General features: G+C 41.2%; 1 protein-coding gene across 1 annotated transcript; it reads right to left on the reverse strand.

Moving 5' to 3' along the window:
• Positions 1–181: 181 nt before the first annotated feature.
• Positions 182–14,580, reverse strand: LOC308123754 (adenylate cyclase type 2). The gene is made up of 26 exons (XM_080486407.1): positions 14,414–14,580; positions 11,938–13,053; positions 9,864–10,073; positions 9,602–9,763; positions 8,891–9,040; positions 8,134–8,288; positions 7,664–7,775; positions 7,433–7,560; positions 6,950–7,108; positions 6,657–6,816; positions 6,344–6,514; positions 6,026–6,057; positions 5,368–5,421; positions 5,184–5,247; positions 4,981–5,078; positions 4,784–4,868; positions 4,465–4,602; positions 4,245–4,322; positions 3,952–4,127; positions 3,449–3,533; positions 3,175–3,333; positions 2,902–3,048; positions 2,693–2,800; positions 2,362–2,479; positions 1,969–2,093; positions 182–1,504 (listed from the first exon to the last, which is right to left on the reverse strand). The coding sequence occupies exons 2-26, from the start codon at positions 12,808–12,810 to the stop codon at positions 1,370–1,372; spliced, it is 3,882 nt and encodes a 1,293-aa protein (XP_080342533.1). The 5' UTR covers positions 12,811–13,053; positions 14,414–14,580; the 3' UTR covers positions 182–1,369.
• Between the last annotated feature and the right edge of the window lie 1,889 nt (positions 14,581–16,469).

Raw genomic sequence — 16,469 nt, forward strand, 5'->3', positions numbered from 1 at the left:
CAATGAGTGACACCAAATTGGCCAATCACGGGCCAGAACAGACCTGCAGGGCTTAGTTTGAGCCAATCAGAGAGCTTGTGGGCGTGACCAATGGGGAGGGAAATTCCAGTCGTTAATCGTCAAAGTAAAGTACAGACTTATTCACACAACGTGCAAGTAGGAGGCAGACACAGACAACACCAGACTTGTTATTACCTTTAATCGTTTATAAATAGAATAGAAAAATATTTCCCAGAACTGTACATATTGCAACTTTTTTTTTCCATTGGCACTTGTCATCATACCTCAGAGAAACAGGAGAAGCATCCTGTGTACAATCAATACGGATTACAATAAGACAACAAATTAGAAAGTGCAACCATCTAACTCACATGGCAGAAGTTAGTTGCTGTCACAAGTGTCAGAACACAATTAATGTCAGTTTGGGGCAAATAATGAGCCTACTTTAAAGTTATAAAACTATGGTGAATCTTCCTGGCTTCAGCTGGGCTGTGATGGTTTTTCATAGTGTTTTTCCCTATGCAGTTTTTGAATAATGAACAGTGATCAAGGTTAAACAATAAAAGCAGACCCATTTTGGAGAAAACAGTACATTTTGCATATTTTCTTTCCTATCCCACAAATCACTAGAGGGTATCAGGAAAAGAATTTGGCCAGATATGACAAGTTCAATGGCTGCAAAGAAAGTATATCTGTTTGAGCTTTTATGATACATTTAGAAAATATTTGAGCTTAAACCTGGAGTAAAAGAAGCCTAAAAGATTCCAGTAAACATTGTAAAATGACCACGTACGATAAAAGCCATTTGTAGATCCTTCATTAAACGTTGATATTGTTTTGTACCTTTGCTTCTGATAAAATAACTACATTCACTAACAGTGCTTTGCCACTAGACAACACAAGTGATTCAGCCATATTAAGTTTACCAGACAAATATATTTCAAATCACACATCTTAAAAATAATACGTAAAAAGTTAAACTTCACATGGTGGAATAGACAGTTCAAAGACATTGAGCACAAGGCTCTCCACTTTCAGTTGTCAGTTTTTGGTTTCAAGCCTTTTTCCCAGTCAGACATTTATTTAGTGTCTCATCCGAAAGACAAAGGCAGCTCCTTCCCGGATGTGAATGATGAACAGGTGTTGTCCTGTGTTACATCAATGTTTCAGCATTGAGTCCCTGTAGCTGATAATTGCAGGCCACAAACTGATGTTTTATTAGAAGTCCTTGCCACCGACTGTGTTGCAATGGCTTGAGTCATGTTGGGCATCCGGTCACCTTCAACTGACTAGTCTACCAGGCTCATTGAACCAAACAATAAGCGGCTTGCACTTGGATCCAGGCCTGCGATGAGGGTGAAGGATCTGATCAGAACGACGGCGACGACGAATCTGTGTTAACAAAGTAGGTGGTGAGCTCGCCTTTTCCCTTCACGTTGATTTTTCCTCTGAGAGTGATGCTGTATCCCACACTCTCCACTATCACGCCCGTCTCCTCCGTCACCTGGTAAACCGGAGACAAAACCAGAAAGTGAAAACATGTTTGTGTCCGTTCAGCTCCTTTAAGTTTGTTTTTAAATGCTTTTGAATGTGAAGTTTAATCAAATTCAAAACAAATACAACAAAAAAATCTGGATAAATCTACATAAAATTTAAATAAAATAAACAATAACAGTAAATGCAAGCAAACTATATAAAATGAAAAAACTGTGTATAATAGGTGAAATATGCTGGATTAAAAAGTGTTGTTACACTTGAATTGTGTTCATTTTTAAGGCATGGACAGCAAGCATCCCGGTTAAAGAGCAACTTGAGAACTCGTTTTGAACTTTTCATCTTGAAATGCTATTTGATTCTGGATGCGCTGGCTCCCGGCTGACTCAGAATCTAAGTAATTTTACTGTAACGAACAGATGTTCAAAAGTTAATTTCTTGGTTTTTTTCCCTCATTGCCACAGTATTGTTCACCTGTATCTTGTCCAGCACTCCTGTGCTGTCCATCCTGCTGGCGACGTTGACAGTGTTTCCCCAGATATCATACTGTGGTTTATGGGCGCCGATAACTCCTGCAATCACTGGACCGTGGTTTAGTCCTGTAGGTAGATAACACAAACAAAGAGTTAAATCTTTACCTCTCCTGACAGATTTTGTTCAATCTTTACCCATGTCTGTTCTCTGCCACTTTTAAAGAGTGATGTACACACTGATATATTGACCAAATAAGCTATGTTTATTATTCCAGACTCTAAAATTTGTAGTTTACTCTTAAAAAGGATAGTCATTTTAGTTCAAATTTTTAAATTGATAAAATCGAATCAGTACCATTGTTGTCTGGTTGGCATTCGTTTGGAAGCGACTTACCGATCCTGAGCTTGAAGATGTTGAAAGAGTGCGTGTTGATGCGCTCCAGTTTGCTCATCAGAGCGATGGCAAACTCCAGCATGGCGCGGACGTGGCTGTAGGACATCTCACTGTCTTTCTATAGGGGGAGCCAGAGGTCATGCAATATAGCTCAAACGTTACTGAAATAGGTTTTCCATTTGAAACTTTCTCATTTATCCTTTACAAAGACATTAAATCAGTTTTGCAGGATAAATAGAATTAAATGCAGTCAATATGAGGAAAATGTTTAGAGAACGACCAATGAGATTTAAAAACATTTGACGCTTGAGAAAACTTGAAACGGGCAAACCTTTCTTTCATCCCCCGGAGGTGTGTATGTCAGCCCTGCAGCAGCCATGTATGTGCTGCCGATGGTCTTTATCTTCTCCACTGAGGAGAACTTGGGTTTGGAGAGAAGCTGTGTGACAAAGGCGAGCAGAAAGGAAATTATAGTTAGATGGAGAAAATGTTCCTCCCTGCTGACAGTAAATGTATTGAACACCAACTGTTTCCTCGTACCTCATCAAAGTCTGCTATGATCTCATTCAGGAAGCGCAGACACTCCAGACCTTCATTGTTAGCGCTGCTTTCACTGTAGAAGTCTTTGAACTCCGGCACAGACGCAAACATCACACACACACAGTCATACGATTGACTGTACAGGTCCTGAAAATAAAAGATTTTTTCACTCTTATTTTCAAAAATCATTGTTTAAACATTTTTTTCCCCCTACGTTTTCCTGAATTAAAAAGTGGACAAGCAATTAAAATGTACTGGGCATGGTTCATTTACTTGGTTGTGAATGGATTTGCCCATGAAAAAAGAGGTGACGTGGTGCGGCAGGACGTTCTGAAGGAGGAGCTTGTTGACATTCTCCATGGTCTCCATCTCCTCTCTCTCCCAGTTGAAGCAACGCTCCAGCAGGAAATCTACACGGCATCCCAGCTCGTCCTGAGAGGGAAAAAAATAACATTCCAATACAAGGTAAACACTGAGTTTGGATTAGATAATAAAAATAAAAAAAATTCCCTCTGAATTGCAGTAATTTGTACACATACACACACACCTGTCTGGCGAGTATGAGGCTTATGATGTAAAAGATGACCAGCCAAACTCCAGAAAAGATTTGAGGGTCCTTTAGCACTCCAGGCCTACAGAGAAAAAACATAGTCTGAGTCATTCTGACATTAGACAGTCGGCTAAACTGCTACTGAACTTCACTATCAAACAGGAGCATCTCTCGGTCAATAGACTCTCAACTCACAAGGGTGGGCCTTATCTTTAGAAAGCAACTGAATAAATGATGGTGATCTGAAACTCCAGACAAAGATTCACAATCTGGACTGTGAGCGGAGGACAAAAAGTAGGAAATTAAACACCTGGGCTGTGTAAGACAGGCGGCTTTGCTTGAGAGGGCAGTGAGCGGGATTACTGAGAGCCTGTGGGACTGTGCATACAACAACAAACCTAAGCATTGTGTATAAAGTATATTCGCTTTCGTCCATGTTCAAGGACTGAACAGGTCATTTGTTTAATAGGTGCAGAATCTGTTGAATAAGTGTCTCTTACTGGGTGTCGTTGTACAGCAGGTTAATGAGGCAGGTGGACCTCTCAGCGTAAACATGGATGAAGAGGGCGAGGTAGACCACCACCGCCAGGGTGAGCAGCAGAACCTTCACCGACAAGCTCGTCCGAATGAACACGATCACACCCAGCATGGCCAGCAGACAGCCGTAGAGGTAGTACTGCATGTTGGAAAAAACAATGTCCACAAGTTATGACACAAACTATCACGCGTTCTTCAAGGAAATATGGAAATATGTCCGTAAAACAGTTTGTTCTGTGAATTGAGAAGTACTTACAGGACCAGTGTAGAGTTTAAGACCTTCTAACTCTGTTTTGTTGGTGATTAAAGTGCAATTTTGTCCTGGGAGGAAGGCCTAGATGAGAAAAAAAAAGTAAAAAAAAGAGATAAGATAAACGTTTCTAAAAGACTTATATTAAGCAGTATTAAAAATACATGTCTTATTATTTGTTTAAGTTACACACAAACATGGCAGAGTAATGGTTAAAGGAGCCTACATAGTTGAGGATGGCCATTAGGAGGGTGATGAGGACACACAGGATGACGAGGAAAAGCCGGAGTGCCGCTTTAGTGGAGACACTGCGGGACAAGCCAGAAATCCACTGGGCACTCAGCGGCATCTTGGAGTGCCATTTCTTAAAAAAAGAAGAAAAAAAAAGGCACATCCTTGAAAGTCACTGTAATTATACACACCTTTTTTTTGAGTAATTACACGGGAAGTAGGAACAACCTTCCGACACCCTCGCGTAATTCATTATTCTATCATTGACATACATTTTTGAATAAAACTACAAATATGTGGGTGTTGTTTTTTACCTCCAAGTACCCAGTGAAGGAGATAGACAGAACCAGCACCACTATAGGGAAGGTGGCACCGTAAGACACCGCCAACTCGAAGTTCCTGGAGAAAAATAATATAATTAACTCTGTCCTGTCCTGTTAAGACGCGTGGCTGAAAAAACCAAAGCAAAACTTGCAAGTCTGAATGTGACCGAGGTATTACCGGTACTCACTTTTTAGAAACCAGCAGCTGGACGGCAAAAAGTGTGACAAATACCATCGCCATGCAGCTCATCGAGTGATGCAAACCATGCACCTCCGACAGCCGAAACTGGAAAATTAGAGAGTTTTGATAGAGTCAGCTCTGTATACGTATACTTCAAAAAGAAAAAAAAGAAAAAATAACAGCACTCAGATTGGTTATGAGAATGAATACCTGTTTCTCTAAACTGAGGTCATTAAACAGAAGGGTCAAACAGTTGAGGGTTCTCGCTTTCCTCCTGAAGGACAAATTTAAAAATGGAATCAGAGGAGAAACGATGACAGTTCTGGCAAATAAAAACTCCATTAGATGATAGATGAGAAAAAAAAATTAATTGTGAAAGCCTGTGTAAACTTACCCTGCAGTGTCCAACGTGTCCAGTGATCCCTGAATTTGACTGTCAACAGCCAAACTGGGACAAAGCAAGAACGCATGACACATAAACACATGCAATTCCATTGGAAAGACTTACTTTACTACAGAGGAATGCACCTGAACGTGTTCTCCATCTTCAAACTGTACTGACATTAACTCTTTATTGGGCTGAGGAACCGATTTAGTAACTTCTTCGTTTCTTTGCTTAATTTAGTTACAGGCTTAAAATAAAATAAAATAAAAAAAATCGTCTGAATATTGTTAAATTCTGACGCGGAACGATGTAGGAAAATTAAAGAATTTGTTCAAATTTGAAAACTACCCGGCAGTACACATCCAGTGACGTATCCAGTAAGTTGAATATGCAACAGTTCTATTTAAATAACACATTTTTTTGCAGGATTCCGGAGTGTACATGATTGTAGAAATCCTGCAGTTTTAATTTAAACAAATAGGCTCATATTGTAGCTGCAACTGTTGAACAAAGTTCCGATTTTAACCTGCTTCACACTTTCCAACAGATCTGAATAGAAATTTTAGAAAGTGTTTTAAATGAGTTTCATTTTACCGACTTTAAAAAGACATAAAATTAGGCTAGGGTATTACATTGCAGTGTAATTTACCCAATTCCTGGTACTTACGAGGAGGAGGTACTCCGACGATGTAGTCTTGCCTGAATAGAATAAACACACACACACACACACACACACACACACACACACACACACACACACACACACACACACACACACACACACACACACACACACACACACACACACACACACACACACACACACACACACACACACTGTAAGGCACACAGCCCTCTTGACCTTACTTCATCTCTTTCAAATGAGAGTTCTTGATCAAGCGCCAGCAGGACAGAAAACAAAGACTTGAGGCGTGGTGAGATAGGGGCCGAGCAGAAAGTAGGCCAGTGGCGTAAGAACACATACTGGAGACAGGTGGGACTGGTTGATCATGAAATTGCTCAGGATGAGCTTCTTCTTGGAGGGCTTGGCATTGGGGTTGCTCAGGTCGGCAAATGGGTGGATGGTGCGCCAGGACTGGAGGTACTGGGACATCCGGACTGATGCCCGCTGTCGGTTCTCTCCGGCTACAAGAGCCTGAATAAAAGACAGACAGAACGAGTTTGCATTTGTTCTCCAACAGGTCCGTTCCGAGAGTTAGAATCAGGCTTACAGTCAAACACTGATAGTCTGTTGTGCAGCAAAACAAACATTTTCTGATCAAATCGTTGACAAATACCCCTTTCTGCCTCCTGGAAATACTGTCCAGTTTGTGAGGGTCAATCACGAAGAAGGTTTTTCTGCCTTTAAGAAGAGAATCCCGGCTTCCTCCGTCTGCATCCTCTACTTGGTACGCTCCATTCAAGTGCTGCAGCGTCTCCTCTGTGATGTGAACTCGCCTGTTTGCAATACAGCGGTGAGGAAACAACATTCAAGATGGGATATTTATATCAGTTTAACAGACTAAAGCTCTATTCAACCAAGCGTTTTTCTTTTTCATGGTATCAAGAGTTGATCTCAAGACTTTCTCACCCAGGCAAACCTCCGGACTCCATGTGATTGGCTAACGTGACGTCATGTGACCACACGTCGTACTGCCACTTCTGCAAGCCGATCACACCGGAGAGCACGTGGCCGGTGTGAACGCCGACTCGCATGTTGATGTCAACCCTCGTTGCCTCACGCAGTTTGCTGAGACAATCACATTGTAGATATTTGAAATTTGAATTCAACTATTTGGGGCATGTTCAACATAACAATGTCTTTTCATGTTGTGTCCTGTTAATAGTTTAAGAATCCCTTGTTATTCTAACAGCGTGAACTGTACACAGCAGTAAAAGAGTCAATAAAAAAAAAGAGTGATATATTTTAACTTGATTAAAATTCATCTGAGATTTGTTGAGACGAGTCAAATTAATAAATCAATACAAAAAACATTGGGAAATGACACAGAGCTAACGCCAAGTGAAAATCAATTAAAAAAGGAGCAAATAAACCAGCAAAAACTTCACATACCCAATGGCAGTGCACATGTCCAGCCCCATCTGAACACAGTTCCTGGCGTGGGTGGGAATGGGGTCGGGCAGTCCGGACACACAATAGTAGCAGTCACCCAGGATCTTAATACGAAGGCAGCCATTCTTCTATAAGAGAGGAGAGGAAGAGCGTGAGAGGGACCGGAGTCCATCTTAACATAATATCAGTCTCTGTGAAGAAATAGAGGCCAGGATGAGACGGTAACTTCACCTTGGCAATGTCGTCAAATCTCCCGAAAAGCTTATTGAGCATCTCGACCAGCTCCTGGGGCGTACAGGTACTGGCCAGCTTTGTGAAGCCCACAATGTCAGCATACAGGATGCTGCGCACACACACACACGCACACGCACACGCGCACACGCACACGCACACGCACACACACACACACACACACACACACACACACACACACACACACACACACACACACACACACACACACACACACATTAGAGATGTATTCATATGGAACTACAGGAACTTCATACTCTAGAACCTGTTTTTATTTTGTTAGTGTTTATAGCTTTTTTGGATTTGACGTGAGTTCATCAATCTTCTATAATCACATTTAATCAAGAGGACCATAAAGTAGCACTATTTTTGTTAGTGCTGGAATCGATTCAAGTGTTCAAGAACATTTGGGCAAGAAAAAAAATACAAAATTAGAAACGGATCTTCACCTGACGTCTTTGTGCTGCCGTATAAAAAGGCTGTGGAAGTTGTTAAAGTTGGACTCGTTCTCCTCTTTGTCCTTCGGCTCGGACAATCTCTTTATCACCTCGGTCTTCAGCTCCACGGCGATGTATCGTGGCAACACGGAGAGGAGGAGCTGCTCCTGTTGCCAAAGTAACAGAGAATGACGAAGGGTCAACATGCATGTGGAAATAGGTGATGGGTTCTGAGACAAGGGTCATTGGATCTCCGTCTCACGGAGGTGACAATCTGTTCACAAGGGCTGTAAAAACATAGGCGGCCATCGGGGAGTGTTTACTGAGTGGATCGTGTTTCGCCTATTTGTTTACTTGCTATGAATAGTATCCATTCGGGTTTACCAATTCTACCGCTGTTGGCCTGCAGACAAGTGAATCATTAATCTATTAGCAACAGGAGAGAATTGTAAGCAGAGCTTTCATGAGAAGGGTAAATGAATGAGAGCCTTAATCAATTTATACTCTTAAAACTTAAACAAGCTGCCCAGAAGAGACCTCGGGGGATCAAAGGGGAATAGTTTTAGTACCTTATCAAAAAAAATACTGCATTTTGATATCTACGTCTACAAGCATAAATTACACAGTAGAAATGAAAGTTCTCGAATTGCCAAGTTTTCACATATTACATAAATATAAAATGTTTATAATATGGTATAAACTATACTATAATAAATTATTATTACTACTATTATTTGTCATTTTGCAGAATAAAAGCTGAAGTCTGGACCTGCTGATATTTCTGGACTTCCTTCTGGGACCGTATGACACTGAACCTTTCTCTCTTCCGATTGGATATCCTGAGATCGTGCTCCGTCATCCACAGGTGGAAAACCCCCAAGCAGTTGGCGCAGGCAAAGAGCACGGCGTTCGCCACCAGCTGTGAAGGAAGTCAGAGGAGAGCAGATGGAAATCATCCCCCCCGTGTTCAGAGCGCCGGTATACCTGAACCACTAGTGCCATATGTAAATCAGTAACAGAGAAGCTAGAAATGTAAATTATTTCTTATTTACATTACTGACATTACTCTTTTGTTCGGTGCATATTGCAGTGGATGCAGCAGATCATTGGCAAACAAATTTGTTGAATCAGTTACATCTGGAGCTCCACAATATACCATTGCTTCCACCAGTAATACCAGACCTGCACTGCGAAACATTTAGGTCATGTATTTGTTTTGCACCGGATCGCAGCAGTGAATTCCAGTTTGAAGTTTTGACTCTTTGCAATTTGGTTAAAGCTCAAACTGCGTCCATATTCTGAAGCTTAAACATTCGTTCAGTCATTGAGGCACTCCTGACAGCTCGTGTGCTCAAGGTGTGTGAGAGCTGCTCACCCCACCTTTATTAACAAGAACATGCCGACATGAGTTCATATGCATTTATTAGTCGGTATGTAATAATCCTGGGCTCAAATATATCAAATTAAAGCCATTCCTTACCTGCTCGGCAAGAGCTGGTGTCTCGGGGCTGGTGGCGGAGACATAGACGCTGACAATGATGATGTGTGAAAGGCTGGTCCCAAAGCCAACCAAGAGGGCCCAGGCCAGAGAGAGAGGCAGCACCGTGTACACACTCACAGAGAGGAAGAGGAAGAAACCAACCTGTGGAGGACAAGGGGTAATGTGGTTAAAAAAAAGTGTTCGGGGGCGAGACAGAAGTGAAATTGATTCATTCTTTCTTTTTCTTTTTTCTACTCGTCACCTGTTCCCACGCTGTAACCGGTCCTCCTGTGAACATGAAGACAATGGCAACAACGTACAACGTCCCCCAGACAAAAAGGGCCAGCGCTCCACCGCAGCGCCTCACGGTCGCCAGCCAGGGCAGACAGACGAAGAGGTTTGCACTCAGACACAGGACGATGCAAACCACCGCCAGGGCGCCGACGTGGGTGAAAGGGTTCTCCAGGGAAAACTGTGAGCAAAGGGACAAAATTAGCACATCAATAAGAGGTGAAAACTTCACTTTTTATTGCATGTCTTTCTTTACTTACTGTTAAACAGGGCTGTGTGCTAAAAGATTAACACTCAAGCACACTCAAAAAGCGTGAGCGTGTCTTTGTAGACAAACAGTGCTGCTCGCTGCAAAAGTGTAAAGCCAAAGAAATTTAACGAATACTCAAAAAACTATGAGCAAAACTGCTCATCGAGTACATTACTGAGGGCTTACCAAAAGTGACAATGCTTTAACTTCGACTTAATTTTTGTCTTCACTTCATGTACCATAGAGTTAAACTATAAATCAAGCCTGTTTTGTAAAGATGTTGCACAAGGCTATTGTTTAAACGCTTTTCAGCCGTCATGAAAGGTTTGACTGTCAGCAAAGAGTACAATTAGTGCAGGCATGATGGGTAAAACTCTTTCTTCTCAGAGGTGTGTGAACTTGTAAAACCTTTAATGGCTGTGCGAGCCCACCTCACATCCTGTTAACCAAAAATATATTTGACAGTTATGTATAATTAGTGCAATAATGACAAGTCACAAAAATGAGTCATTGTTATGTCGCCGCTTTACGTTCTGATTCATCTCTCTTTTTCTCCTTCACTTGATGTAACACTTTGGCGTGTGCAAGTCTGTGAAACCATAAAAAGACACAACTTTCTGCTCTTTGAACGATTTTGCTCAAATTTAAAATGTGTGAACACAGAAACACTGAGCAAAAGTGCGAATTTAGTGGTCATAAATGTCAATTTTCTCAATTGTGTCAAAATTCTGTCGTTATACACAAAAATTAAGAAAAAAGAAGCACATCCTAATCCGTCAACTGTTACCTTGAGCTGCCCTGTTTTCACATGGTCACTAGATACAAAGCAACACCTGTCAGATCAACACAGGACGCTACACTTTTCATGCCTTTATAATTTGCAATGAAAGCCTGGATGAGCTTCAAACAGGCGTGTTTTTAAGCTCCTCTTGTTCTGCCAACTGAAGGTATTTTAATTTGAGCAATGTCAGGGAAGGTCAGGGTTGCTTTTCAAATTGAAACCTCAGTTCCCATTTAAAAATAGTCGCATGTGAAAACATAAGAGATGGGGGAATTTTGAATAAGTCCTAAGATTTTGTTATTGCCAATATTGTTCCTTCATCCAGAGATGAATAAATTAATTTTATTGTGTGACGTGTGTTTGATCCTTAAAATTAGTCGCATATGTTTAGGACTTAATCCATGGCTTGCTTTCTAAAGTTTCACAGAGTAACTCCATCACGAGACCAAACAGGATGTACATCGACTTTTCCAGCCTCTTTGTCTGTCCAACTGGAATTAGTCTGTTTATAATATTGTGTGGGTTGTGAGTGACTTAATTAAAAATCCACATTTGAGACTTAGACGCACGTTTGGCTTATTGCTTCTGTTGAGTGTATCTCCGTGTAAAAATTCAATTCAGAAGATAATCTCACTGAATAAACATGAAAGTGTCATAAAAGTGTCCGTTACGTGATTTTATTGCGGCGTCTTGTCAAAGACAATTCGAAAACATATTGAAATATAGTAATTAGCTTTTTTTGCCGATAGAAACCGAGGTGATGCTAATTTCCTCCTACGGGTCAAATGTCATAATTTAAAATGGACCAAAGAGAAGACATTGTGAGGTTTGACATTGTCATTAAAAATGCATATTAAATCAGGAGCCAGTAAGAGTTGGGTGCTATATTTCATGGAGTGTATTCATGTGCACCACACCAGCGTTCTGTGGTCGTGAGAAGTCATGCAGACTTTTTCTGAACTTGCACGCTACCATCCTCGAACACACACACACACACACACACACGTCTCTCACCCGTCCTGTTGTGGGAATGAGGACGATCATGGCTATGCAGAAGAGCAGCGACAGCACCAGCCCAGACAACATGGCTGGCGTCTCCTCCACGCAGCGCAGGAAGGCCCCGTGGATGGCCTGAAAGCAGCAACACACCGACTCCTTCACCTCCTTCGCACTGCGCCTGGAGTGGGTGCTTCGCCGGTCGTCCTCGTCCCACCGGATGTCGACGCTGTCTCGAGGCTGACTGGCAACGGACAGAGATTCGGGGAAGGTTGTCGAAATGTCCCCGAGTGACGTTTCAGTCTGTTTCAAGTCGGTTTGGGAGTCATCATCCGGACTGTTTAGGCTGGTGTTGTTGGACTCAGATGCATTCACAGTGGATTCAAGGAGATTCAGGGGGGAGATCGTGTTTGTCTTTTCCAATGATTTCCTATCGAGCTCCAACAGCTCTTGCCCAGAGTTGTCCGCGCCGATGCTCATGCTGGCGTAATCAGGGATGGATTTTAAGCTGCTGTAGTCTGAATCGCTGCTGCTGTTCATTCCTAATGACTTGTCGTTGTCCATATTATTGTGAGGCACACTCTGTGGATTCCCCCTCAACAAAGAGTTGGCCTTGAGAGGTTCAGGAGCTTTTGCTGATTTTGCAACACCTACTTCGACTCTGAGTCCAGCAGAATCACTTTTACTTTCATCTCCGTGGAAAGTGTCGCTCCTTTTTGCTGAATGTTTTAACTCATCTGTCGGCTCACTGAACTCGTCCAGCTCCAGCGTGTCACCTTCGGTAACTTTGCCCTCCTCGTTGCTGGAGATGACAACAATGTCCGGCACTGAGGACGCCTGAGGTCGCACTTTTCCCGGGCCGGTCTTGTCCTTATGATCGTGGTCTGGCATCGTGACCCTCTGTGTGTACCGGTCGATTTGCTTCCTCTGGCTGTCTGTGTAGAAAAATGCACCTCTTGATAGGCTTTACATCTTCCTTGTGGATATTTGAGAGCAATAATTAAAACTGAAATGATTCCCACAGATGAGGCGACCACAGTGCAGCAGATACAAGCTCACAGTGGTCCAGTAACACTCCAATCAGGACCATAACGTAACATCATTTGGCCAGCCTCAGGAGAAAGAGGACGGTCTCTGCAAAATGAATAGTACACATGAGTAAATTCTGAAACAATCGTAAAAAAAAAAGACAACGACACAAGGTCAGTGGCATCATATTTTTTAGCTCACAGATGGTCTCCCTAACAAAGTACAATAATAGAAACAAGCTGCACTGTTCAAGTCATTTCCTCATTATGCAAAAAAAAAACAAGTTGGATGAGCTCTTCCTCTCACATACACGCACAGCACATGCAGAGTCATTGTTCAGGTGTGTGCAGGAATGACGAACCAGTGACCCACCCAGCGCATAATAAAAAAAATTTTTTCCAGTCAACACCTCCACACTGCGGTTTACATGAATCCTTCTCACTGACTTCACTGCCATCCATGCAAAAAAATGTCTCTGCACCCTGCCAGCCTACTGTGCTGATTTAATTCTGAGATTAAAGTATTGTTTTAATCTGTCTCCTTTCCCACAAATACACATCTGATATAATAACAAAAAAGGGAGGATTATGAAGTGATTTATCTGATTCATACCTTTCACCTTGACTGATTTGCCCGTGGTAGCAGTTCAGCTTTTTCACAGATCAGTACAGTGTCTGTTTAAAACATGTCTGTGACTGTGAATTCATTGTTTTTGCTTGTTTGAATCGTTGTGCCACTTGTGGTCTTTTGACTCTGACTGCTGGTTTGGACTACTTTTGATCAGAAATGAACCATTTGTCAATTATCTACTCACTGAACCCTGTCTAGGACTGCTTGGTGGTTTGACACTGGTAATAGAAAAGCACTTTGCTGTAGTTACAGATTTTGCTCACAGAGCATAGCACAGCACTAAAGATATTGAAGTAATTCTATTAAGCTAAATTATCAAATTTGATGAGATGGTGGACCATTTTAACTGAAAGAATTGTAATAAAAACTAAATAATACACTTGTTATTTCTAACATTCCCCAATTTACAGACATCTCAATGCTTCTAGATTGTATCTACCAAACCGAAATGTCACTAAGACTAAAATCAAATGTTGCGTTTTATTAAGAGACCTTATTAAGAGTGGAGGTAAAATAAATGGCTAAACAAAGATATATGTGATGTGTGGCATACTGTATGCCAGCAACAATCACATAAAACTCACATAAGTATAAAAACATTTCATGTAATTAGCATTAAACGGACAAACACAATTGTAAATCAGATTATGTCATTAAAGTTGGAGTCAAAACTTTCCAAAAGCGCTATTGAAACAATAAAACAGAAGTAAATAATTTTTATCAACAGTGCGAAAACAAATACTTACAAGAGGTTGTGAAAAGTGAATAAAGTACAATAAAGTTAAGTGTTACCTGATTGTTTATGAATATTGACGTCCAGATACTATTATTTTACCTTTTTAGCGCTCCGCTTCATCATTTTACCTCCGCCAGAAAACGACTCGCTTAATCTTTATAAAACTGACAGAAGACGTGAAAAATATCGTCCCAATTCTTCTTTTCTTGCGCGAAAAAACGGGATGTTAGTAAAGTGCGTCTCAGCGGCGGCAGACTCGCGCGCTCAAGTTGGAGGCAGCTGAGTGTTGGGCGGGAGCGAGCGTGCGTGCGCGTGGCCGAGCGAGAGGCAGAGAGCGCGCCGGTGCAGCAGCACCTCCGCAAACAGGATGAAGGTAAACAGAAAGATGGACGGAGAAGGGGGAAAGGGTCAAAGGGCAGACTTGTCAGCTCAGTTTTCATCCAGACGAGCTTTTCCTCTCAATCCCAACCTTAATATTAACTCTCTCACGTGAGATGCACACAGGAAGACAGGATGAACTGAGGAGATTAAACAAAAGATGCAGATATGCCACCGCGGCATCTAAACAAAGCAAAGGTTGAATACAAACCTGCCAAGGCACGGACAAAACGATATAAATGACAGACAAATTAAAGCTGCAAGCAGCGATGAACGGGCCCTGGCACACTCACACGTGTTGGAATGTGGTGCATGGTGAGGTTTCGTGCACAAAACCATTGATTGATTTAATTTGGCAATGTGCAGCCATTTTGCCCTGCTCAAGTCTGAAACCAATGAAATAACTAAATTTATAAAACTATCTTTTTTTCTGCTTTCGGTTTAATCACTGGACCAGAACCAGAACCCTCGAGACGGGCTGTTGGTTTGCTCCAGAGGTTCAACCTTTGACATAGTACTGATCCTAAATAATATGAAAGGGATCTTTCATATGAGTTTCTATGGAGATGCATTCGGGAACAACATATCAACAGAGGATTCCATGCAGTACTTGGGGGATGAGCATATAAAATATAGGATTTTTCACAATTAAAAAAAATTTTTGTCAAAGAAAATTTTAAATAATATTTTCAATACATGCTAAACTTCCTCCTCTCTTAAAAACAAATTTATTTTAATTAAACGTTTCCCGCATTTTCTTCCTCCCTGAATCATACATTTAAGATCTGCTGCTAGATCCAGTTACTGAGCTTAAGTATTTAGTATCGTCCTATTAAAGTGTCTTGACATCAAAAATGGATAATATGATTTGAAGAAACAACATAAAACTGTTAATTAACTGCTACTTTACATTTTTAACTGTTATATCACATCCTTTAACTGTTACTTTATCCATTTTATCTGCACTGTCATACAATTTAACTGTTACTTTACATCTTTTAACTGCTATATGATTTGAATCTGTATTAGACATTTCTTCAGAGAGATTTATTTACACCGATAAGCAGGTAGCTGGATTATACACATCTTTATTATATATTAACTCTTCGCAGTTTGCTTCTTCCGTCATTCAGAATGGAACTAGTACATCACAGATGATCACTCTTACCATGCCATTGACTGTTTTCTGATAGTACATATTTACTAATTGCAACCCGCTTAATCCTGTACGCAAATCTATTGTTTCCACAAGCATTAAAAACTGAGACTTGACCTGCATCCTTCCCATTAAAATTCCAGTGGACGTGTGTGTGGCGTCAGGTGCTATTCTAAAGTATATCACGTACAATGAGGCAGGGTGATTGATTAGTTCCACATACGTCAAGCCTGTGACAATGCTTGTTGTATTGTTCAGGAAGTTCCAAATCTTGTTGAACTGGTTGAATACGCTTCTATTCTCAGACGAAGGCCGGTCGGTCTGCATCCCTGAACTTCCAAAAAGAGAAACAACTGTTCTCCTCTGTAAGCCTCCTATTTACCTGCGTGAAAGTAAATATGTAATCTTTTTTTTATTCTTTATCTGATGTGGACAAACAAAAGAAAAACTCACAAAAGAATAAAGGAAAGGGAAGAAAGCCCAAGAACTAAAGCACACAACTGGCAGCACAGCAAATTCTGTACGCTACTTTTCCTTTTATTATCATTTTAGTTGAAATTTCAATTGGGAATATGACATCTTTTAATACATAACATTTTGATCATGTAAGAGTTATTGAAT

The sequence above is a fragment of the Lipophrys pholis genome (assembly GCF_963383615.2).
Source record: "Lipophrys pholis genome assembly, chromosome: 18".
NCBI classification, from domain to species: Eukaryota; Metazoa; Chordata; class Actinopteri; order Blenniiformes; family Blenniidae; genus Lipophrys; species Lipophrys pholis.

Coding starts and splice junctions, on each gene's coding strand:
- LOC308123754 (XM_080486407.1), bottom strand. CDS start 12,810: ATGCCAGACCACGATCATAAGGACAAGACCGGCCCGGGAAAAGTGCGA. Junction 8,289..8,890: donor AAGTCCAGAAATATCAGCAG/GTCCAGACTTCA, acceptor CTTTGGCAACAG/GAGCAGCTCCTCCTCTCCGT. Junction 3,049..3,174: donor GCAAATCCATTCACAACCAA/GTAAATGAACCA, acceptor TTTTATTTTCAG/GACCTGTACAGTCAATCGTA.